A 25543-nucleotide genomic window follows, 5' to 3' on the forward strand; every position below is an offset into this window, starting at 1 on the left:
GGGTATCAAACGAAAGGTGTTACTGAGCATTTTAAGAGGGAGTGGACATTAGGTCTATAGGTGGACGCCTTTTCGAGATATCGCCATTAGGGTGGGCCAGGGTGACTCTAGAATGTGTTTGTACGATATGGGTATCAAATGAAAGGTGGTAATGAGTATTTTAAAAGGGAGTAATCCTTAGTTCTATAGGTGGACGCCTTTTCGAAATATCGCCATTAGGGTGGGCCAGGTGTGACTCTAGAATGTTTGTACGATATGGGTATCAAACGAAAGCTGTTACTGAGCATTTTAAGAGGGAGTGGGCATTAGGTCTATAGGTGGACGCCTTTTCGTGATATTGCCATTAGGGTGGGCCAGGGGTGACTCTAGAATGTTTGTACGATATGGGTATCAAACGAAAGGTGTTACTGAGCATTTTAAGAGGGAGTGGACACTAGGTCTATAGGTGGACGCCTTTTCGAGATATCGCCATTAGGGTGGGCCAGGGGTTACTCTAGAATGTTTGTACGATATGGGTATCAAACGAAAGGTGTTACTAGCATTTTAAGAGAGAGGGGGCATTAGTTCTATAGGTGGACGCCTTTTCGAGATATCGCCATTAGGGTGGGACAGGGGTGACTCTGGTATGTTTTTGTACGATATGGATATCAAATTAAAGGTATTAATGAGGGTTTTAAAAGCGAGTGGCCCTTAGATGTATATGTGAAGGCGTTCTCGTGATATCCACCAAAATGTGGACCAGGTGATCCAGAAAATCATCTGTCGGGTACTGCTAATTTATTTATATATGCAATACCACTAACAGTATTCCTGCCAAGATTCCAAGGGCTGTTGATTTCGCCTTGTAGAACTTTTTCATTTTCTTCTACTTAATATGGTAGGTGTCACACCCATTTTACAAAGATTTTTCCAAAGTTATATTTTGCGTCAACAAACCAATCCAGTTACCATGTTTCATCCCTTTTTTCGTATTTGGTATAGAATTATGGCATTTTTTTCATTTTTCGTAATTTTCGATATCGATAAAGTGGGCGTGGTTATGGTCAGATTTCGCCCATTTTTTATACCAAGAAAAAATGAGCTCAGGTAAGTACGTGGGCTAAGTTTAGTAAAGATATATCGGATTTTGCTCAAGTTATTGTGTTAATGGCCGAGCGGAAGGACAGACGGTGGACTGTGTATAAAAACTGGGCGTGGCTTCCACCAATTTCGCCCATTTTCACAGAGAACAGTTACCGTCATAGAATCTATGCTCCTACCAAATTTGAGAAGGATTGGTAAATTTTTGTTCGACTTATGGCAATAAAAGTATTCTAGACATACTAAATGAAAATGGGCGGAGCCACGCCCATTTTGAAATTTTCTTTTATTTTTGTATTTTGTTGCATCATATCATTACTGGAGTTGAATTTTGACTTAATTTACTTATATACAGTAAAGATATTAAATTTTTTGTTAAAATTTTAATTAAAAAAAATTTTTTTTTAAAAAGTGGGCGTGTTCTTAATCCAATTTTGCTAATTTTTATTTAGCACATATAGAGTAATAGTAGTAACGTTCCTGCCAAATTTCATCATGATATCTTCAACGACTGCCAAATTATAGCTTGCAAAACTTTTAAATTACCTTCTTGTAAAAGTGGGCGGGCCCACGCCCATTGTCCAAAATCTTACTAATTTTCTATTCTGCGTCATAACGTCAACCCATCTACCAAGTTTCGTCGCTTTATCTGTCTTTTGTAATGAGTTATCGCACTTTTTCGGTTTTTCGAAATTTTCGATATCGAAAAAGTGGGCGTGGTTATAGTCCGATATCGTTCATTTTAAATAGCGATCTGAGATGAGTGCTCAGGAACCTACGTACCAAATTTCATCAAGATACCTCAAAATTTACTCAAGTTATCGTGTTAACGGACGGACGGACGGACGGACGGACGGACGGACGGACATGGCTCAATCAAATTTTTTTTCGATCCTGATTATTTTGATATATGGAAGTCTATATCTATCTCGATTCCTTTATATATGTACAACCAACCGTTATCCAATCAAACTTAATATACTCTGTGAGCTCTGCTCAACTGAGTATAAAAATGAAATGGTTGATTGTAATTATTCCAGTTACTTAAAATTTATTTGTAGGCGCGCCAAGTACCCAAAGGGTTTTCCGGCGGTATTCAGCAAATTGTTGAATTTGTTAAAGATTGTTCGGAAAGTAAAATTTTTTTCAATGCGTGCTCTTTTTTGTTCTTTCAAAGCCAAGCAAACTTCTTTCATAGCAACGACTGTTGAATTGCCAATACTTCCATGTAGGCTTTTTAAGAGCACTCAATGCTAATGGTCAACTTATTTGTAAAAACATAATAGTACTGTTTAATTAAATAGCCTTTATAATAAAAAAAAGATAACCTCCGAAGAGATCTAAGGCCGAGCTTCTCTTCCAACTTGCATCGTGCTCCTCTTGATTCTCCCTACAAATTAGCCGGACGGGACCTACATGTTTTATGCCGGCTCCGATCGGCATATGCAAGGCAGATGAGTTCTCACTTAGAGCTTTTCATGGCAGAAATACAGCCGGAGCGCTTGCCAAACACTGCCGAGGGGCGACCCCGCTTAGAAAAATTTTCTTCTAATTGAAAAACCTTATTTCTAAAATTTTGATGTTGCTTTGCCCGGGGTGTGAACCCAGGGCATACGGTGTGGTAGGCGGAGCACGCTACCATCACACCACGGTGGCCGCCAAGCCAACAGCCTTTATTACTTAAGTCAAAAAACAGTGAAGTATCTTTAATTAAATTTTTGGAGAGAATGTCGGTACGTAATCAAATGATAACGACAGTAGCACAAGGAGCGTACTGATTAGATATTAGATCTTTAGCTGACACACTGAAGTTGTAAAGACGAAACTGCAAAGGAGACTGTTAAGCACTTTCTATGTATATGTCCGGCTCTAGCTAGAACACGTCTAAAAACGATGCGTATTAGAACAATTTGCCGTCTTGCCCTTTGTCAAATTTGGTTCAGAGACAATCCGATTTCTGCCCTTTGCCATCTTCAGTGTTCGTCATCCAGTCGGAAATTCAACCAAACAAAATGTATCGCGTCTAAGATTCTTAGAAAGCCCTTTCTGGAATATTTTAGTAGTTTATAGGAAATACGTGCTTCCAAATATTCTTGATATTATAAACAACTCAGGCTGGTTGTTGTACATGTCCTATGTAACACTCAGTAGATTCATATGAGTTCTATGACATCAAACCGAGTTTTCCTTATCTACTTGGGTGATCTGGGTCAGCCATTACCCCTTCTTACCTGTCGTTATAAGTACAGAAAAGTTACTCATACGCCTAGTAGTACTATGAGCAATGATAATTTTGTACGGAGTCTCAAATTATCTGAGTTCACAATTAATAGGTTATTTCAACGAAATCCACATAAAATTTTAAGAATTCTTTAACCAAACCAGATTAATGTAAGTAAAAGCTTTGTAAAATATACGAGGTTTGCTGCGTGCACCAAGAGAAATGTCGGAATATGATATAATGTAATCTAGCCTTATATATAGACAGGGTATAGATTAGTTAAGCCATGAACAACTTCTCTCTTAACAAATTTCTAAGAGCTGCTGGCTGGCATCCCTCCGATGATGCTCTCGAAATTAGGTGATTTCGTCCCCCGCTGCCTGAAATGTGTTTCCAAAGCGGTTGTTACTTTGATTTACTTCCCGTAAAGGTGGTGGAGAGTTAAAGTAATATTCCTACCAAAATGTAAGACTTACATAATTCATGCTGAAAACTTAGTAGCGGCTTTGGAACGTGCAAATAAAAGGCACAGCATTCGTATATGGAGAGAAACTCAACCCATCCTTCATAAACCCACAGCTGCATGAGAGTTCAAATAATATTCCTATTAAAAGTTGGGATAAGGCTTACATAGTTCGTGCTGTAACTCCTAAGTGGCAGCATTATATTTACATACGACATACAGTACTTACATGTGACCCGAAACTACCCTTACTAAATGCACGGGAGCCGTAGAACGGGTTTGTCGAAGGCTGGAATAAACAACCGCATATGGGTGGACAACAACCAAAACTGGATAAAGAGTACACATCAGAGTAAAGTCCTTCCCCATTACAGTTTTTCATTTACATAACTAGATTCTTCTCGAACTCAATAGAAACAAGATAAAATGAGCGGCTTTTGCAGGGTAACAAGAGCTCTGACGTCATGTCCAACAGACATAATAAAGATAATTCTAGACCAATTACTACAGTCGTGCAACTGCAACCTAATCAGGATGAAACTTGGGTGCTGAAACGAGAAGCAGTGAGGTCGCAGTGCTATCCTGAACGGACTTCCGTGTATAAGCATATTAATAAGAATAATGTGCTTTATACAACTTGTCAGGTTATATCTATGGTATTGTGCGGAGATCTTAAGCTTAAAAGTCGACGAACTGATTCCAGCTTATAATTGTGTCCTCAATCTGCAATCGACCAGATTAAGGTATGCTATATAAAATTTCGAAGAAGGAGCAGAAAAGCAGCTTTTTACAGCGCGAAAAGCAGTCGCGTATATGCTGCTACATTGGGGCTCCTTTGATGTTGCTCTTGTTCTTGATGCTACAGCCTCAAAAACACTACCCGAAGTTAAGTGTTAGAATTAATATGGACCTCTCGGTCTATTTTTCATTATTTATTTTCTCTTGCTTTCCTTTCTTTCGGCAAATTTAAGCACGGAATATTTTTATATGAAAACCCTCAAACTTTGCTTCGTGGCGTTTTTTCCCAAATTTTATTCAGCCTATGATTGATTTCGAAAAATGAAAAGAGTGCAATAATTCATAACCAAAGATTGCTAAATTGAAGATACTTAATTATAGGTCGACCTGATGACAATAAATATAAAGAAGACAATTTGGAAAATTGGCGTGGGTTACTGAACATTAAGAAGAAAGTTTAAAAGCTTTTAAACCGTAAATCAAAAGTTAATATACTGAAATTAGGCGTGGGGGTTGTCCTTGCCTTTATATGTAACCAAGCCCACTTTAAACAAAATCGATATTGAACTTTCGAAAATTTGATAACATGCGAGATTTCATTGCCTAAGATAAATAAAGTGATGAAACTTGATATGCTGACTTTTTGATGAAAAAAAAGAAATGTGATTAAATTTTAGAAAATGAACATTTAGAAGAAGACATTTTTAAAGTTTAGAAAATCGTAAGTCAGAACCCAATAAACATATCAAGTTGTAAGAAGCTAGATGTAGGCCGCAAATTTAAGTTGGCTGACCACTGCAGTGTCTTCCAAGCGAAATTTGTCGCGACTACAAATGCGGTGGATTAAATGCTATCCAGTGCTATTACGGTTAGGTAATTTAACTACAGATAATTTAACTACTACTCGGAGAGCCAATCGGCTATCAAGGCCTTGAGTTCAGCTATATTGCGGTCGAGGGTGATCTTGGGGTGCCTGACCTCTTTTGCGATTACATCGAATCGTTTTATGATTAAGATTATCTGTGATAGTGATATCCATAGTGATAGTGATAAAAAAAATAAATGTAAGGCGCGATAACCTCCGAAGAGATCTAAGGCCGAGCTTCTCTTCCAATTTGCGTCGTGCTCCTCTTGATTTTCCCTACAAATTGGTCCCATGTTTTATGCCGACTCCGAACGGCATCTGCAAGGCAGATGAGTTTTCACTGAGAGCTTTTCATGGCAGAAATACACCCGGAGCGCTTGCCAAACACTGCCGAGGGGCGACCCCGCTTAGAAAAATTGTCTTCTAATTGAAAAACCTTTTTTTTTCTAAAATTTTGATGTTGCTTTGCCCGGGAGTTGAACCCAGGGCATACGGTGTGATAGGCGGAGCACGCTACCATCACACCACGGTGGCCGCCGGTGATAGTGATGCCACAGTTATATCCCGGTTACCTGTCAAGCAGGCATCTGTACAACTGAACCGAATGAAGATGGCATTAGGCATTTCAGGATTCTGCTGCCCACCTGTGGTGTGCTCCTGTAAAGATGGGTGTCGAGTCAGCTCAACAAGCGGCGGGCGTACACCACCAGGGTAGCAAGATCCTTCTGATCATAAGATGTAAATGGCAGAAAGTCTCATCTCTCAATGATTATTGAGGTTTCGGTATGTCTCAATATACTTTTTAACAGAAATAGGCGAAAGTTTTCGCTCTCGACTCACTTGGTTCCAAGGTTGAGATCGGTCTCATTCGAAACTATATCGTTGCTACGCAATGAATCTCTAAGTAGCTATACATTACGTCACCGTTGTTTTATGTCCGATGTGACTTCATGATCTCCAAGTGAGCTTTCCCAACCAGCAGCTACCACCTAACCTATCCTATTTACAAAATTTAATGGCTTTATTCAATGAGTTGATAAAGAAGGAAAAAAAAGTTAGCCATACTCCTAGTAGTACTGCTGAGCTAATTTTCGTGAACGGCGCATTGCGGTGAATTTATGAGATTACCTATGAGTAAAATCAACGATTTAATCATTAATTGCGTTATATATATACAACATAAACTTTTTATTACGATCATGAGTTTTCAGGTAAATCGAATGCCTTTGATAAAGCGATATGATTATTCAACGAGTTTTATTTGGTTAATTAATATGTTGAAATTTGCTTCATAAATTTTACCGTTAAGATATAAGAAAATAAAAAAAAGCCAATAAAAACCTATATATAGAAAATAAATAAATTTCCAGAATGCATAAAAATCTACGCCAAGTATATTTATTTAATTAGTAACTTATGTACTTATGTAGCTATGTTTTCATGATCCCTTTCGAGTTATAACGCGATAACAAGCGGTATTTAATACAATCAAAGATTGACGGGCAGCTGAAATTCAACTAGAAATCAACTTTTTTTATATACTACTTAAGAGTTTCACACTAGGGGAGTCCAGGATTTTGTGCAAATGCTCTAGCATAATTGTATTTGCAAACTGGTGGAGTATTTTTACACAAAACGCCAAAAAATTATACGGCTATGCTTTTGCTACGTCCATGCAAATACGCAACATCAAAAACCGTAGTTTATTTTTTTTTATTTTATTATTTTTTTACCTTTATATTAAGTCGCTTTCATGTTTGTCCCCTCATTTCCATACGAATTTTTGACCCACGGAAAAGTCTTTTTCGGTAACTTCCCGTCGTTGAGCTAGACACTTGATACTTAGAACATAGTTCAGATCTGAGAGACATTACAATCCAAGTGAAAAAAAAAATCGGCTAGGTGGCGCCCGGATCGAGATATACAGAAAATTTATTTTAAAATTTTGCGATCGACTTTTAACTAATTTCTCGGTGATCCAGAGACTTGAAACTTAGCACATAGTTTGCGAGTCGCTGGCACTACAATTCGTGGAAAACAAACTGCCGCAGGTGGCAGACGAATCGAGATAAACGAAAATTCCTGAAAATCCCTGAAAAAACGTAGGGAATCTTGCAATCGATTTGTGAGTAACTTCCCGGTGAGCTGGAGATATGAACCTTGAGCCGTAAGTCAGAACCCGGTGGCAGTACAATATTTTATCAAAAAAATTCCGCTAGGTGGCGCATGGATCGAGATATTAGGAAAATTAATTTTAATTTGGGAATCTTTCAATCCATTTTTAACTAACTTCCCGGTTACCTAGAGACTTGTAACTTAGCACATATTTCGAGACCCAGTGACAATACAATTTATAGAAAACAAATTTCCGCTAGGTGGCGTGCTAATTAAGATAACTCCAAATCCCTGAAAAACGAGGGGAATCTTGCGATCGATTTTTGAGTAACTTGCCGCTGAGCTAGAGACTTGAAACTTGGACCATGGGTCGGAACCCGGTGACAATGCAACATTTTAAATTCGCTAGGTGGCACGCGGATCGAGATAGTAAGAAAACAAATTTTAATTTGGTAATCTTTCAATCCATTTTTAACTAACTTCTCGGTTACCTAGAGTCTTGAAACTTGGCACTTGGTTAGAGGTCTGGTGACAATAAAACTTATGGAAAACAAAGTTCCGCTAGGTGGCGCGCTAGTCAAGATAACTGCAAATCCTTTAAAAACGGGGGGAATCTTGCTATCGATTTTCGAGTAACTTCCCGATGAGCTAGAGACATGAAACTTGGGCCGTAAGTCAACACAATGGGCCGTAAGTCAATACAATGACAATTCAATATTTTATCAAAAAATGTCCGCTAGGTGGCACAAGGATCGAGATATTGAGAAAACTAGTTTTAAATTGGGAATCTTGCAATCGATTTTGAACTAACTTCCTGGATATCTAGAGACTTGAAAGCTGAAATATAGTTTAACACTTGGTGACAGTGCAATGTTTGATCAAAAACTTTGAGCTACGTAACGCACAAGTCGAACTATTTAGAAGATTAGGTCATACCTTCATGGCTAGCCTCCTGAGTGTTGCAGGCGTTGTAGAATTCCACCTCGTTGAAGGCCCAACTCAATGCACGTCCTTGCACACTTTTAGGCGTACGCGACTTTCGCCACGATCCTTTTAGACTTTCAGGCGTATGCGAATTTCACCACGATTTTGAGCTCCATAAATTAAGTAGCTGACAATCGAGGTGGAATTCTCAACATCAACATTTTAGAAATACGGTTTTTCCATTAGAAGAAAATTTTTCTAAGCGGGGTCGCCCCTCGGCAGTGTTTGGCAAAATTGCAAATAAAAAGATGATAAAATAATGTTTTACAAGGGCTATTGTTAAAGTTTTTTAGTCAAAATTCAACAAGACTATGTCTGTATTAAAGGAAAAATTGCCTTCTATTTTTTGGTCCATTTATATAAAGGTAGTCCTTAAATTTTTTTTATCATCTTTTTATTTCAATTTTGAATAGCAAACTAACGACTGTCAAAACAAAACAAAACATGCAAAGAAAAAATTTAAAACGAAACAAGTAAGGAGGGCTAAGTTCGGGCGTAACCGAACATTCCATACTCAGCTGAGAGCTTTGGAGACGAATGTTGGAGTTGAATGTTGACATAATTTACTTATATACTGTGAAAATATTAAATTTTTTGTTAAAATTTGACTTAAAAAATTTATTTTTTTAGGTGGGCGTGTTCGTCATCAGATTTCTCAAATTTTTATTTAGAACACATATAGTAATAGGAGTAATGTTCCGGCCAAATTTCATCATGATATCTTTAACGGATGCCAAATTAGAGCTTGCAAAACTTTGAAATTACCTTCTTTTAAAAGTGGGCGGTGCCACGCCCATTGTCCAAATTCTACGTCATAGGGTCAATCCAATTACCAAATTTCATCGCTTTATCTCTTTGGTAATGAATTATCGCACTTTTTCGGTTTTTCGAAATTTTCGATAACGAAAAAGTGGGCGTGGTTATAGTCCGATTTCGTTTATTTTAAATAGCGATCTGAGATGAGTGTCCAGGAACTTACATCAAATTTCATTAAGATACCTCAAAATTTACTCAAGTTACCGTGTTTACAGACAGACGGACGGACGGACGGACGGACATGGCTAAATGAATTTCTTTTTTCGCCCAGATTATTTTGATATATATAGAATAGCATATTAACAATTGTCAAAACAAAACAAAATATGCAAAGACAAAAATTTAAAACGGAAAAAATGTTTCACGATTCGTAGCTTTCATTTGCTATAGCACCGTTTCCAACATCAAATACACAAAATTCTGAACTCCCTTACTAATTCTTGATGGAGCACATTTTGTTAGAATTACTGCAGCAATATGAAGAGCGTAAGTTAGTAGGAGCAATAAATGAATGTGGGTAGCCGAGTGTGCAGATTAGCCTTAATAAGTATTATGTCAAACAATGTTTTATATATGTAATATATATGGTCTCATATATTGTGTGTCTATGCGCATGTATATCGGTATGTATGTATGTATGTTTGTAACGTTTACAGCCACCTGCAAATTATGTTTGTACTAGTTAACCAATTCGCGCCCACTTGTGTGAACGCACACACTCCAAAATACACTTACTTTATTTGTTCTTTTATTTATTTTTTTTACTTTTTATATGTTTCTACACTTGAATTTGTGTCACAAATTATAACAAAGATGTCGAGTCGCAATATGAAACATAGACCAACATCATATGCCAAGTCGACATGCCGCCTTACACCATAACGCATTTACAAAAGTTTTTATGACACATTGTTGAAGAGTGGGCAGCAAATACAGTTTTGATCAGAGGAATAGTACATTTGAAACTTTTGTATGTGTTACTTTTTGGTTTAAGATAAAATATATTTGTTGTTTTCCTACAATTAAAATGAACTTCTACTTGCAGGACTTTGGCTGTCTCGTACCAGTTCACATATTCTTCTTGAAGATAACTTACTTTAATTGGAGTCAACTGTGGGGAGAAGTAGGTTAGGTTAGCTAAGGTTGAACTGACCGGTCCGTGAGGACCTCACATAGACTGAATGAGTGCGTAGTGTTACCAGAAGTTTGTTTTAACGACCACATTGTAAAATCGTATCAAAAACCAGGACCTATGTTATAAAATAAGCCTGCTAGAACATAAGCCACTTGCTGCTTCTAGATCTGACAGCTGTATCACTCCTAATAGCTGGAGTCTAAGCCTGGCAAGCGCATGGCATGAGCATAAAACGTGCTCGATAGTTTCCTCCTCCAACCCGCACTTCCTACATCTGCTATCACTGAAAGCCTAATTTAAAGGCATATGACGCCAGAAGGCAGTGCCCAGTCAGAACACCCGTCATGAGTCTACAGTTCTCTCTTTTTAATGATAGAAGCAACTTTGTTAGTCTAAGGTCGTAAGACCTGCATATAATCTTCGACACTTCACAGCCCCGCTCTTGAACCCACGCCTTTCCCGTTTGGTCGATTATGTGCACCTCTCGCATTCTCTTAATCTCGAAGAGGGGGAGAAGTAACTATCATTTTTAACAACTTTTACTTTTTATCTTAATGTAGCGGTAATTAGGGCATACAATTTCCTCAATTCACATTTGTTGAAATAATTCATTCTTCGACCAAGTTAAGTAAGTTAACATTTGAGACAATTTTTTAACCGGGAAGTGAATCAGTGGCCGCCATATTCGCAAAAACTCTATTTATGGTGCAATTTGCGTGAAGTTTAGTACAGAAGTTTCTCTTCGACAAGCGGAATATTTTGGCCCCTTTCCTTCCGAAAAGTGGACCCGGATGGTACGATCTTTTCAAATTTAGTATTAAGGCAGCATTTCGAATAGGTTAACCTTATATAAAGGGAATGCAAAATCTGTTTGTAACTTCATTAATCAAAATCTGATGAATCAAATTAGCAAAATCAGACCTGTAAAGTACTGAGTACATACTTGTACTAGTACCAAATAAGGACAAGTACTCAAAAACTTTAAATCTGAGTACAAAGTATAAGTACTACAGTACTTGTACTTCGAATCCGAAAAATAGATATACTTACGAAATACTTGCAAGTAAACGAAAGTACTTTTTCTGGAAAAGCAAAATGTACAACATCTGTTATAAAATTTTTATTGAATATGAAAAATAAGTATAAATTATTACTGATGATAAGCTCATGGGAGGAACTATGTATTACTGCAAAATGCGTATTTTGCGATGCACGCCTAAAAAACAAAAAAAAAGAAAATCGTCGAATTTTTGAGGCACCTGCGTATAAAACACCCGGGGTTAACTACTCAAGCCGGAGAAGTATGATGACAGAGTGATGACCTTCACTAATTTGAACTGTGGAAAGGGAATCATTCCAACAAATGTTGAAAGGAACTTCGCTAAAGGTGATGGGACGTTCAAAATTTATGACTAAATTAGCGAACGATTTACAAAAATTTTTAGTATTATAAAATATCTCATATTTGTGGAAAATGCCGTTTTGATCAGTAGTTGAGCTGATTGTTAAAAAATATTAGTTGACCCGCTTCAAAACCGGTCAATACTTGTCAAAGTACTTCGAATGTACTTACAAGTACTTTACTTGTACTTCAACAATTCAAGGACAAGCACTTCGATACTATACTTGTACTAATTTTTCGAAGTACAGAGGTACTGAGACTTGTTGGGAAAACATATTAATAAAAAAATATTTCTTCAGAAGCTAAAGAATGAAAAATGCCTCTGCTTACTGAGATACATCATAGTGAGGAATTATATCGGGCAGGGGAACTTTGAATTATCTATATATATTTTATATGTAAAAATGAATGAAAATCGGGCGATCAAATAAAGCAGATATTCCATATTTTTTTTAGAGATTTTATATATGAGGAAACTGTAGTGAGAGAGGTAGAGGGAGTAGGAGTGGAAGTGGTAGAAAGAGTGGGATTGGGAGTAGGTGTGGAAATAGTAGTCGGAATGGATTTAGCAGTGGGAATAAGCGTAGACCAGAATTATAAGATGAAGTAGAAGACAATGGGATAGAGGGTGAAGAAGAGAAACGGGGCTTACTTTGAAATGATAAATTGCCGTTATACTAGGTTCAAACACACACCAAATTGGCAATTTATACTATTTGGGCAATTTATTACGCAATTTGTCATATAATAAATTGTAATAATAAATTGCCAATTTAAAAAAAATTGCGTAATAAATTGTTTCAAACTGCAAATGCAACAATGCAAAGTGTGTTTATTGAGTATATTTAAACGTCAATTACGCATGGCTGAACTATATGGTTGGCTCATCTCATCAGCTGATTTTATGTCCTTCATTTCACTGGAGTCGGGATTGTCAAAGGAAGATGGCAAACTCAAAATGAAACCAAAACATTGAACACGTTTTCTTACAACACACAAAAATTTCAAAGTTTTATGTTTTAATTCCATTTCATTCGCCCTATACCAACACGCACATTTTGACAGTATGAACAAAGGTATGTTCTTGCTGTAGAGATGAGCCAACCAGCTATCAAATTACTATTGTGTAAGCTAAATCGAGTTGTATGAACAGCACTCAATTCAAATCGAAATTTCCTCAATTTATTTTTCTGTTTGAACATAGTATTATACAAGAACTTTTAAGTAATTTTTTTTTCTTGTCTTCATTGTCGCTCTTATCAGCATCATCATTGCTATAAACATGATTAACAAAGTTTTTAACGTTAAATCAGTATAATCATCATTGCTCCTTCTTCTTCTTGTTCTTCTACTTATTCTCATTTTCGCCTTACCTCTGGTTCTATTTTATCTATTTTTTCCTTATTCTCTCTCTTTTATCTTATTTGCTTACAATACTTTTATGAAATTTTCTCTTCAGTGTTCCCTCCTTTTATTTTCATTTTGCTTTCTATTTCTGGCTATTTGCCCAGAAAAATTCTCCTCCGTGTTACGTTGGAAGGATCCTCTTTTATCCTACAATCGCATAATTACTCCGAAAAACCGGCATGACTTCGCAATATTTATGTGCTACATTTAAGCCATAATTTAGCTACAGCGTCCGTTCTTCGGTTCCTCCCAGGTTTTTTTTTTCGCCACTTAACTATTGTCCCTGAGTTTGCCGTTTCTTTGGCATCTTCAGATGTTCGCTTAATTTCATTGCCATAATAATTGACATTTTCATTTGCCAGCAGATCTACTGGAATTTTCGAGATTTACAAGGATCTCAAATCAAAATTTACTTGGTATTTGCATTGCTTTAAATCTGTAGGCTTCAAATATATTTTTTTTTTTGTTGGGCCAGTTTAGATCCGTATCATACTGCATTGAGGTGAGTAATATTTGAGGCGTAGCCTCGCCTAGACCACCACTGTTAGCCATTATTTGCATAAGGGCAACTTTCTTTCTTACTGTACCTTTAAAGCTAGGTTTAAGTCATCGCATACTTCTGAATATTTCAGGTAGAGGTAATTACATAATAACTTGTTCATAACCCACTTGTTCACAGCTTTCTAATATGACTTCTGTCTAATAGCTAGCCAGCTTCGGCCCCATACACGTCAGCCTTTCTCTTGTCCACATCTAATCGTTCTGCTTTGATGATAGTATTGATTGATTTTGTGTTTGTGATAACTGCTAAGCGTGATTGTGAACTTTAATTGGGATCATATTGCTCTGATATCACGATAAAAATCCCTGAGACTAAGAAGTCAGAATTACAGATCTCGACGTTCCTCAAAAATGGTGGATTTTATCCACTCTATAATAAACTTCTTGGGATATCCGTCAAAGTCAAAATTGGCAAATTAAAATATTTTTGTTTTTGATTCCAAGTTATTAAGGCAATGCCATCTAAGTAATTAAATTCTAAACCAACTTCAAATATATGGTGAATCTGCGAAATTTTCTAAACGCCAATACTTGACTTGAGAGCTTACCACATACAAAATTTGACTTTGTCGTAGTAGTGAATGTACCGTTTCGTTTTTCTTTTGCTCTTGTCTCGTTTTCTAAATCTTGGCTTGATGGCTAACCTGACCTTTATGACCACTCCCTGGCCCACTTGCAGAACGTTTTAACTCAGATTTAATTTTAAAATTTGTCTAAATTGTATAGGTTTCAGTTATGGGCCATAAAGACCTTCTCGTAGTGTCTGATTACGCTGACATCAACGAGTAAGAATAACGCGTAACGAGTAGCGACAGATGTAACTGGAAAGGTTCACACATACACATCAAAAGAAGAATAGGGGATTAACATTAGCACGCTGAAGGTGTGCTTTTTTCGTATACATAACTGTACACTGTACATACAATATGTCATAGAGCATGTAGGGAGAACACACCTACCCACTTTCGTAATTATGTACAGCAATTTAAATCGTGCCAAATGGATATAATATTCATAAGCGTGCGTGTACCATGCTGTTGCGCCTTTATCGCTGTGCTGGTACAACTTTTGTGTGTGGCATGCGATGGAACATTTAATGTGATAGCAACAGTTTATGGCGACGGCAAAGGACCTAATTACATACACTCATAGTAACAATAAAAAAAAAAAAAACATCCATATACGCACGCAAATAAAAAACAAAATACGCATTCAAGGTATTCATTGAAAAAAATTGTGTTAACAAACACACATACAGTTTTGCAATTTTATATATGTACATATACTTATAATTATTGCAATGAATACCATATACAAGGCACCAGTACAACACGTCATCACACCATAGCCATTGCAAATCTTTAAAACGCCCTTTTCAACCATTATGCGATATATGGCAGTTTGCACGCTATCATACTACTTCAATGTAACACGCACATACGCACACGTGCAAACTCGTAACGATAACACAACATGTGGCATGCCATACATCGCAGGACAAGCAGCAATTATACTTGACGACTACCGTCGCGTCGTCGTGGCCACTCATTCAATCTGTGCTCAACCGATTCGATATCCTGATTGCTACTCACATACAAGCACACACACGCATACACATATGCATATAGTTGCGATAAACGATGTGTCAGGAAAATTAATTTCTTATTCTATATATGGATGGCAGTAGAAAAGAAAAAAATAAACAATAGTTTTGTCTACCTGGAGGGTATGAGGTAGGAAAAATAAGGTAATATGAAATTGCTTGTTGTGATAGCCAATGCATAAGCAAGTTAATCTATTTCATCAAAAATTTGCATACGATTAGGTTTTTTTGATTAAAGCAATTACTGAGAGAAAATTGCTTAATGTCTTAATTTTTTTTATATTCAACTCAAACAAGTGAATAAATAATTTATTCGACTGTTAAGGCTGTTAAAGGGAAAGCTAAGGTAATCGTATACAAGATAAAATACGACAAACCCCTTGGTGGGTTAAGAGGCCTAGAATATTCTCGTGGTAGGGAAATCGTGTCGTAGGATTCGATTTAAATTCGCAAACCTGGAAATGCGAGGGGACAAACAAATCGTTCCCTTTGCATTCGGGCTAATACCACATGGTACATGAAGAAAATAACATATGCGAACACTACGGAGACGAAACAATAAAGGAGGTCTACTACGTCTTTCTTGAATGCCCAAGGTTCCATAGCTTTAGATGTAGACTGCGCAGTATATTTGAGGAATATTACACTCCTGTAATAATTGTGGTTTGCATGTTCCAAGGTATCGAAAAATTTACGCAGACACAATGCAGTGGTTAAGAAGTCTGGAAAGGCTGCGCCGCGAAAGTAAGGACTAGACAATACAAGAGGAAAAAGAAACGCTTATGGGAAACCATGCCTGTCCGTTGCGAAAGATGTGAACTAATACTCAAGACTCCAAATTATGAGCACGGATTGGTGACAAGGCCTCTACAAGCGACCAAATAACAACAGCGGAGTGAACGATTATTACCTACCTACTTAGATAGTCCATGCTAAGGTACGGATTGGGGACAAGACTTTTTCAACCGGTCCAAATGCAGAGTAAATAATAATTAAGACGTCAGATCATTGTTACGGATTGGAGATAAGGGCTCTCCAACGGTTTCAATTGCGGCGCGATATGCGTTCTAAAAATTTGTAAAAAAATAAAAATAAAAAACAAGTAACGACGGGACTGTCTTCGGCCGTGCCGAAGACTTCATACCTTTCACGAATGGGGCTGAACAATAATCTTATCCCATTCGTAATATCCAAATAATGCGCTGTATAAGATAAGAAATATATAGTGAACAGATGTACATACCTAAACGATTTTAAGATAAATATAAAAAAATGGCAAAAACCCCCTTATCTGAACGATCCGTTGTATGGGACAGGTATATACTATATACATATAGCTCCGATCAAAGTAATTTTTTCAGGAAATCTTCTATGATATATTAGAATATATATCACCGTGTTTCACGTTTATATTTTCTAAATTGCGGCAGGAATGACCAAAATCCACTTATCTGAACGATCGGTTGTATGGGAGATATATGTTATAGTGGTCCGATCCTACCGGATCCGACAAATGTCTAATATAATACAAAAATACATCCTGGTGCCAAATTTCATTGAGATATCTCAAAATTTGTGGGACTAGTTTTCGTTCAAACAGACAGACGGACGGACGGACAGACGGACATGGCTATATCAACTCAGTTCGTTGCCCTGATCAAGTCGGTATGCTTAATGGTGAGTCTATCTTCTATATTTCTCAACGTTACAAACATCGGACCAAAGTTAATATACCATTTCATGTTCATGGAAGGTATAAAAATAAAAGAAAAATTACATACAAAAATAAGTATTTAAAAACATAATAAAAACAGATATTGAGAAAACAAAACTAATTATTGATATTAGAGAAAAATTGTAAGTTTACAAACGGCGATGGTTACTAGGACATGATTCTGAATTTCACTTCTTCATCAGCTAGCTTTTCGGGAGCTGAGCGTTGAACTCGAATCTCCAACATTCATATCAGTGCAAGCCTTTAGCTGCTACGCCATATGAATGTTCCGTTGTTCGCTGTACAATTGGTCTCTAAGAGTTGCCTTTTTGTTTATATTCCTTTTGATCACAATGTAGGCACATACACTCTGTATGTAGTTTATTCCTAATAGTGTGGATATGATTTTTAGGCGAGCTTTTGAAAGCTTAGCAACATTTGTTCGGATTTTTACAGTATTTGTTTTTAATACTTCCGCTGTTACTATTATATCAATATGATCATATGTATTTAATTAGCGAGCTTTGCTCATATTGCTTTATACAATGGTTTTTGTAATTGATATTAGAGAAAAATTGTAAGTTTACAAACGGCGATGGTTACTAGGACATGTTTCTGAATTTCACTTCTTCATCAGCTAGCTTTTCGGGAGCTGAGCGTTGAACTCGAATCTCCAACATTCATATCAGTGCAAGCCTTTAGCTGCTACGCCATATGAATGTTCCGTTGTTCGCTGTACAATTGGTCTCTAAGAGTTGCCTTTTTGTTTATATTCCTTTTGATCACCATGTAGGCACATACACTCTGTATGTAGTTTATTCCTAATAGTGTGGATATGATTTTTAGGCGAGCTTTTGAAAGCTTAGCAACATTTGTTCGGATTTTTACAGTATTTGTTTTTAATACTTCCGCTGTTACTATTATATCAATATGATCATATGTATTTAATTAGGGAGCTTTGCTCATATTGCTTTATACAATGGTTTTTGTAATTGATATTAGAGAAAAATTGTAAGTTTACAAACGGCGATGGTTACTAGGACATGTTTCTGAATTTCACTTCTTCATCAGCTAGCTTTTCGGGAGCTGAGCGTTGAACTCGAATCTCCAACATTCATATCAGTGCAAGCCTTTAGCTGCTACGCCATATGAATGTTCCGTTGTTCGCTGTACAATTGGTCTCTAAGAGTTGCCTTTTTGTTTATATTCCTTTTGATCACCATGTAGGCACATACACTCTGTATGTAGTTTATTCCTAATAGTGTGGATATGATTTTTAGGCGCGCTTTTGAAAGCTTAGAAACTTTTGTTCGGATTTTTACAGTATTTGTTTTTAATACTTCCGCTGTTACTATTATATCAATATGATCATATGTATTTAATTAGTGAGCTTTGCTCATATTGCTTTATACAATGGTTTTTGTAATTGATATTAGAGAAAAATTGTAAGTTTACAAACGGCGATGGTTACTAGGATATGTTTCTGAATTTCACTTCTTCATCAGCTAGCTTTTCGGGAGCTGAGCGTTGAACTCGAATCTCCAACATTCATATCAGTGCAAGCCTTTAGCTGCTACGCCATATGAATGTTCCGTTGTTCGCTGTACAATTGGTCTCTAAGAGTTGCCTTTTTGTTTATATTCCTTTTGATCACCATGTAGGCACATACACTCTGTATGTAGTTTATTCCTAATGGTGTGGATATGATTTTTAGGTGCGCTTTTGAAAGCTTAGTAACATTTGTTCGGATTTTTACAGTATTTGTTTTTAATACTTCCGCTGTTACTATTATATCAATATGATCATATGTATTTAATTAGCGAGCTTTGCTCATATTGCTTTATACAATTGTTCTTGTAATTGATATTAGAGAAAAATTGTAAGTTTACAAACGGCGATGGTTACTAGGACATGTTTCTGAATTTCACTTCTTCATCAGCTAGCTTTTCGGGAGCTGAGCGTTGAACTCGAATCTCCAACATTCATATCAGTGCAAGCCTTTAGCTGCTACGCTATATGAATGTTCCGTTGTTCGCTGTACAATTGGTCTCTAAGAGTTGCCTTTTTGTTTATATTCCTTTTGATCACCATGTAGGCACATACACTCTGTATGTAGTTTATTCCTAATAGTGTGGATATGATTTTTAGGCGCGCTTTTGAAAGCTTAGAAACTTTTGTTCGGATTTTTACAGTATTTGTTTTTAATACTTCCGCTGTTACTATTATATCAATATGATCATATGTATTTAATTAGTGAGCTTTGCTCATATTGCTTTATACAATGGTTTTTGTAATTGATATTAGAGAAAAATTGTAAGTTTACAAACGGCGATGGTTACTAGGATATGTTTCTGAATTTCACTTCTTCATCAGCTAGCTTTTCGGGAGCTGAGCGTTGAACTCGAATCTCCAACATTCATATCAGTGCAAGCCTTTAGCTGCTACGCCATATGAATGTTCCGTTGTTCGCTGTACAATTGGTCTCTAAGAGTTGCCTTTTTGTTTATATTCCTTTTGATCACCATGTAGGCACATACACTCTGTATGTAGTTTATTCCTAATGGTGTGGATATGATTTTTAGGTGCGCTTTTGAAAGCTTAGTAACATTTGTTCGGATTTTTACAGTATTTGTTTTTAATACTTCCGCTGTTACTATTATATCAATATGATCATATGTATTTAATTAGCGAGCTTTGCTCATATTGCTTTATACAATTGTTCTTGTAATTGATATTAGAGAAAAATTGTAAGTTTACAAACGGCGATGGTTACTAGGACATGTTTCTGAAATTCACTTCTTCATCAGCTAGCTTTTCGGGAGCTGAGCGTTGAACTCGAATCTCCAACATTCATATCAGTGCAAGCCTTTAGCTGCTACGCCATATGAATGTTCCGTTGTTCGCTGTACAATTGGTCTCTAAGAGTTGCCTTTTTGTTTATATTCCTTTTGATCACCATGTAGGCACATACACTCTGTATGTAGTTTATTCCTAATAGTGTGGATATGATTTTTAGGCGCGCTTTTGAAAGCTTAGAAACTTTTGTTCGGATTTTTACAGTATTTGTTTTTAATACTTCCGCTGTTACTATTATATCAATATGATCATATGTATTTAATTAGTGAGCTTTGCTCATATTGCTTTATACAATGGTTTTTGTAATTGATATTAGAGAAAAATTGTAAGTTTACAAACGGCGATGGTTACTAGGATATGTTTCTGAATTTCACTTCTTCATCAGCTAGCTTTTCGGGAGCTGAGCGTTGAACTCGAATCTCCAACATTCATATCAGTGCAAGCCTTTAGCTGCTACGCCATATGAATGTTCCGTTGTTCGCTGTACAATTGGTCTCTAAGAGTTGCCTTTTTGTTTATATTCCTTTTGATCACCATGTAGGCACATACACTCTGTATGTAGTTTATTCCTAATGGTGTGGATATGATTTTTAGGTGCGCTTTTGAAAGCTTAGTAACATTTGTTCGGATTTTACAGTATTTGTTTTTAATACTTCCGCTGTTACTATTATATCAATATGATCATATGTATTTAATTAGGGAGCTTTGCTCATATTGCTTTATACAATGGTTTTTGTAATTGATATTAGAGAAAAATTGTAAGTTTAAACGGCGATGGTTACTAGGACATGTTTCTGAATTTCACTTCTTCATCAGCTAGCTTTTCGGGAGCTGAGCGTTGAACTCGAATCTCCAACATTCATATCAGTGCAAGCCTTTAGCTGCTACGCCATATGAATGTTCCGTTGTTCGCTGTACAATTGGTCTCTAAGAGTTGCCTTTTTGTTTATATTCCTTTTGATCACCATGTAGGCACATACACTCTGTATGTAGTTTATTCCTAATAGTGTGGATATGATTTTTAGGCGCGCTTTTGAAAGCTTAGGAACATTTGTTCGGATTTTTACAGTATTTGTTTTTAATACTTCCGCTGTTACTATTATATCAATATGATCATATGTATTTAATTAGCGAGCTTTGCTCATATTGCTTTATACAATGGTGTCTGTAATTGATATTAGAGAAAAAATGTAAGTTTACAAACGGCGATGGTTACTAGGACATGTTTCTGAATTTCACTTCTTCATCAGCTAGCTTTTCGGGAGCTGAGCGTTGAACTCGAATCTCCAACATTCATATCAGTGCAAGCCTTTAGCTGCTACGCCATATGAATGTTCCGATGTTCGCTGTACAATTGGTCTCTAAGAGTTGCCTTTTTGTTTATATTCCTTTTGATCATACACTCTGCATGTAGTTTATTCCTAATGGTGTGGATATGATTTTTAGGCGCGCTTTTGAAAGCTTAGCAACATTTGTTCGGATTTTTACAGTATTTGTTTTTAATACTTCCGCTGTTACTATTATATCAATATGATCATATGTATTTAATTAGCGAGCTTTGCTCATATTGCTTTATACAATGGTGTTTGTAATTGATATTAGAGAAAAATTGTAAGTTTACAAACGGCGATGGTTACTAGGACATGTTTCTGAATTTCACTTCTTCATCAGCTAGCTTTTCGGGAGCTGAGCGTTGAACTCGAATCTCCAACATTCATATCAGTGCAAGCCTTTAGCTGCTACGCCATATGAATGTTCCGTTGTTCGCTGTACAATTGGTCTCTAAGAGTTGCCTTTTTGTTTATATTCCTTTTGATCACCATGTAGGCACATACACTCTGTATGTAGTTTATTCCTAATGGTGTGGATATGATTTTTAGGCGCGCTTTTGAAAGCTTAGTAACATTTGTTCGGATTTTTACAGTATTGGTTTTTAATACTTCCGCTGTTACTATTATATCAATATGGTCATATGTATTTAATTAGCGAGCTTTGCTCATATTGCTTTATACAATGGTTTTTGTAATTGATATTAGAGAAAAATTGTAAGTTTACAAACGGCGATGGTTACTAGGACATGTTTCTGAATTTCACTTCTTCATCAGCTAGTTTTTCGGGAGCTGAGCGTTGAACTCGAATCTCCAACATTCATATCAGTGCAAGCCTTTAGCTGCTACGCCATATGAATGTTCCGTTGTTCGCTGTACAATTGGTCTCTAATAGTTGCCTTTTTGTTTATATTCCTTTTGATCACCATGTAGGCACATACACTCTGTATGTAGTTTATTCCTAATGGTGTGGATATGATTTTTAGGTGCGCTTTTGAAAGCTTAGTAACATTTGTTCGGATTTTTACAGTATTTGTTTTTAATACTTCCGCTGTTACTATTATATCAATATGGTCATATGTATTTAATTAGGGAGCTTTGCTCATATTGCTTTATACAATGGTTTTTGTAATTGATATTAGAGAAAAATTGTAAGTTTACAAACGGCGATGGTTACTAGGACATGTTTCTGAATTTCACTTCTTCATCAGCTAGCTTTTCGGGAGCTGAGCGTTGAACTCGAATCTCCAACATTCATATCAGTGCAAGCCTTTAGCTGCTACGCCATATGAATGTTCCGTTGTTCGCTGTACAATTGGTCTCTAATAGTTGCCTTTTTGTTTATATTCCTTTTGATCACCATGTAGGCACATACACTCTGTATGTAGTTTATTCCTAATAGTGTGGATATGATTTTTAGGCGAGCTTTTGAAAGCTTAGCAACATTTGTTCGGATTTTTACAGTATTTGTTTTTAATACTTCCGCTGTTACTATTATATCAATATGATCATATGTATTTAATTAGGGAGCTTTGCTCATATTGCTTTATACAATGGTTTTTGTAATTGATATTAGAGAAAAATTGTAAGTTTACAAACGGCGATGGTTACTAGGACATGTTTCTGAATTTCACTTCTTCATCAGCTAGCTTTTCGGGAGCTGAGCGTTGAACTCGAATCTCCAACATTCATATCAGTGCAAGCCTTTAGCTGCTACGCCATATGAATGTTCCGTTGTTCGCTGTACAATTGGTCTCTAAGAGTTGCCTTTTTGTTTATATTCCTTTTGATCACCATGTAGGCACATACACTCTGTATGTAGTTTATTCCTAATAGTGTGGATATGATTTTTAGGCGCGCTTTTGAAAGCTTAGAAACTTTTGTTCGGATTTTTACAGTATTTGTTTTTAATACTTCCGCTGTTACTATTATATCAATATGATCATATGTATTTAATTAGTGAGCTTTGCTCATATTGCTTTATACAATGGTTTTTGTAATTGATATTAGAGAAAAATTGTAAGTTTACAAACGGCGATGGTTACTAGGATATGTTTCTGAATTTCACTTCTTCATCAGCTAGCTTTTCGGGAGCTGAGCGTTGAACTCGAATCTCCAACATTCATATCAGTGCAAGCCTTTAGCTGCTACGCCATATGAATGTTCCGTTGTTCGCTGTACAATTGGTCTCTAAGAGTTGCCTTTTTGTTTATATTCCTTTTGATCACCATGTAGGCACATACACTCTGTATGTAGTTTATTCCTAATGGTGTGGATATGATTTTTAGGTGCGCTTTTGAAAGCTTAGTAACATTTGTTCGGATTTTTACAGTATTTGTTTTTAATACTTCCGCTGTTACTATTATATCAATATGATCATATGTATTTAATTAGCGAGCTTTGCTCATATTGCTTTATACAATTGTTCTTGTAATTGATATTAGAGAAAAATTGTAAGTTTACAAACGGCGATGGTTACTAGGACATGTTTCTGAATTTCACTTCTTCATCAGCTAGCTTTTCGGGAGCTGAGCGTTGAACTCGAATCTCCAACATTCATATCAGTGCAAGCCTTTAGCTGCTACGCTATATGAATGTTCCGTTGTTCGCTGTACAATTGGTCTCTAAGAGTTGCCTTTTTGTTTATATTCCTTTTGATCACCATGTAGGCACATACACTCTGTATGTAGTTTATTCCTAATAGTGTGGATATGATTTTTAGGCGCGCTTTTGAAAGCTTAGAAACTTTTGTTCGGATTTTTACAGTATTTGTTTTTAATACTTCCGCTGTTACTATTATATCAATATGATCATATGTATTTAATTAGTGAGCTTTGCTCATATTGCTTTATACAATGGTTTTTGTAATTGATATTAGAGAAAAATTGTAAGTTTACAAACGGCGATGGTTACTAGGATATGTTTCTGAATTTCACTTCTTCATCAGCTAGCTTTTCGGGAGCTGAGCGTTGAACTCGAATCTCCAACATTCATATCAGTGCAAGCCTTTAGCTGCTACGCCATATGAATGTTCCGTTGTTCGCTGTACAATTGGTCTCTAAGAGTTGCCTTTTTGTTTATATTCCTTTTGATCACCATGTAGGCACATACACTCTGTATGTAGTTTATTCCTAATGGTGTGGATATGATTTTTAGGTGCGCTTTTGAAAGCTTAGTAACATTTGTTCGGATTTTTACAGTATTTGTTTTTAATACTTCCGCTGTTACTATTATATCAATATGATCATATGTATTTAATTAGCGAGCTTTGCTCATATTGCTTTATACAATTGTTCTTGTAATTGATATTAGAGAAAAATTGTAAGTTTACAAACGGCGATGGTTACTAGGACATGTTTCTGAATTTCACTTCTTCATCAGCTAGCTTTTCGGGAGCTGAGCGTTGAACTCGAATCTCCAACATTCATATCAGTGCAAGCCTTTAGCTGCTACGCCATATGAATGTTCCGTTGTTCGCTGTACAATTGGTCTCTAAGAGTTGCCTTTTTGTTTATATTCCTTTTGATCACCATGTAGGCACATACACTCTGTATGTAGTTTATTCCTAATAGTGTGGATATGATTTTTAGGCGCGCTTTTGAAAGCTTAGAAACTTTTGTTCGGATTTTTACAGTATTTGTTTTTAATACTTCCGCTGTTACTATTATATCAATATGATCATATGTATTTAATTAGTGAGCTTTGCTCATATTGCTTTATACAATGGTTTTTGTAATTGATATTAGAGAAAAATTGTAAGTTTACAAACGGCGATGGTTACTAGGATATGTTTCTGAATTTCACTTCTTCATCAGCTAGCTTTTCGGGAGCTGAGCGTTGAACTCGAATCTCCAACATTCATATCAGTGCAAGCCTTTAGCTGCTACGCCATATGAATGTTCCGTTGTTCGCTGTACAATTGGTCTCTAAGAGTTGCCTTTTTGTTTATATTCCTTTTGATCACCATGTAGGCACATACACTCTGTATGTAGTTTATTCCTAATGGTGTGGATATGATTTTTAGGTGCGCTTTTGAAAGCTTAGTAACATTTGTTCGGATTTTACAGTATTTGTTTTTAATACTTCCGCTGTTACTATTATATCAATATGATCATATGTATTTAATTAGGGAGCTTTGCTCATATTGCTTTATACAATGGTTTTTGTAATTGATATTAGAGAAAAATTGTAAGTTTAAACGGCGATGGTTACTAGGACATGTTTCTGAATTTCACTTCTTCATCAGCTAGCTTTT

The 25543-nt window shown here is 36.3% G+C and overlaps 1 protein-coding gene across 8 annotated transcripts in view; it reads right to left on the bottom strand.

Annotated features, from left to right (window-relative positions):
- Positions 1 to 25543, bottom strand: part of tun (tungus) — a 328073-nt gene that overhangs the window by 66679 nt on the left and 235851 nt on the right. The window contains exon 1 of one of the 8 annotated variants that reach the window (XM_067775135.1): positions 16305 to 16425. The exons of the other annotated variants lie outside the window; for them this stretch is intronic. Coding sequence (XP_067631236.1) covers positions 16305 to 16321 — 17 coding nt within the window. The 5' untranslated portion in view covers positions 16322 to 16425. Of the gene's footprint in view, positions 1 to 16304; positions 16426 to 25543 lie in introns of those variants that run through there. 8 annotated transcript variants of the gene reach the window in all.

This window comes from Eurosta solidaginis, chromosome 3 (assembly GCF_040869045.1).
Source record: "Eurosta solidaginis isolate ZX-2024a chromosome 3, ASM4086904v1, whole genome shotgun sequence".
Lineage (NCBI taxonomy): Eukaryota > Metazoa > Arthropoda > Insecta > Diptera > Tephritidae > Eurosta > Eurosta solidaginis.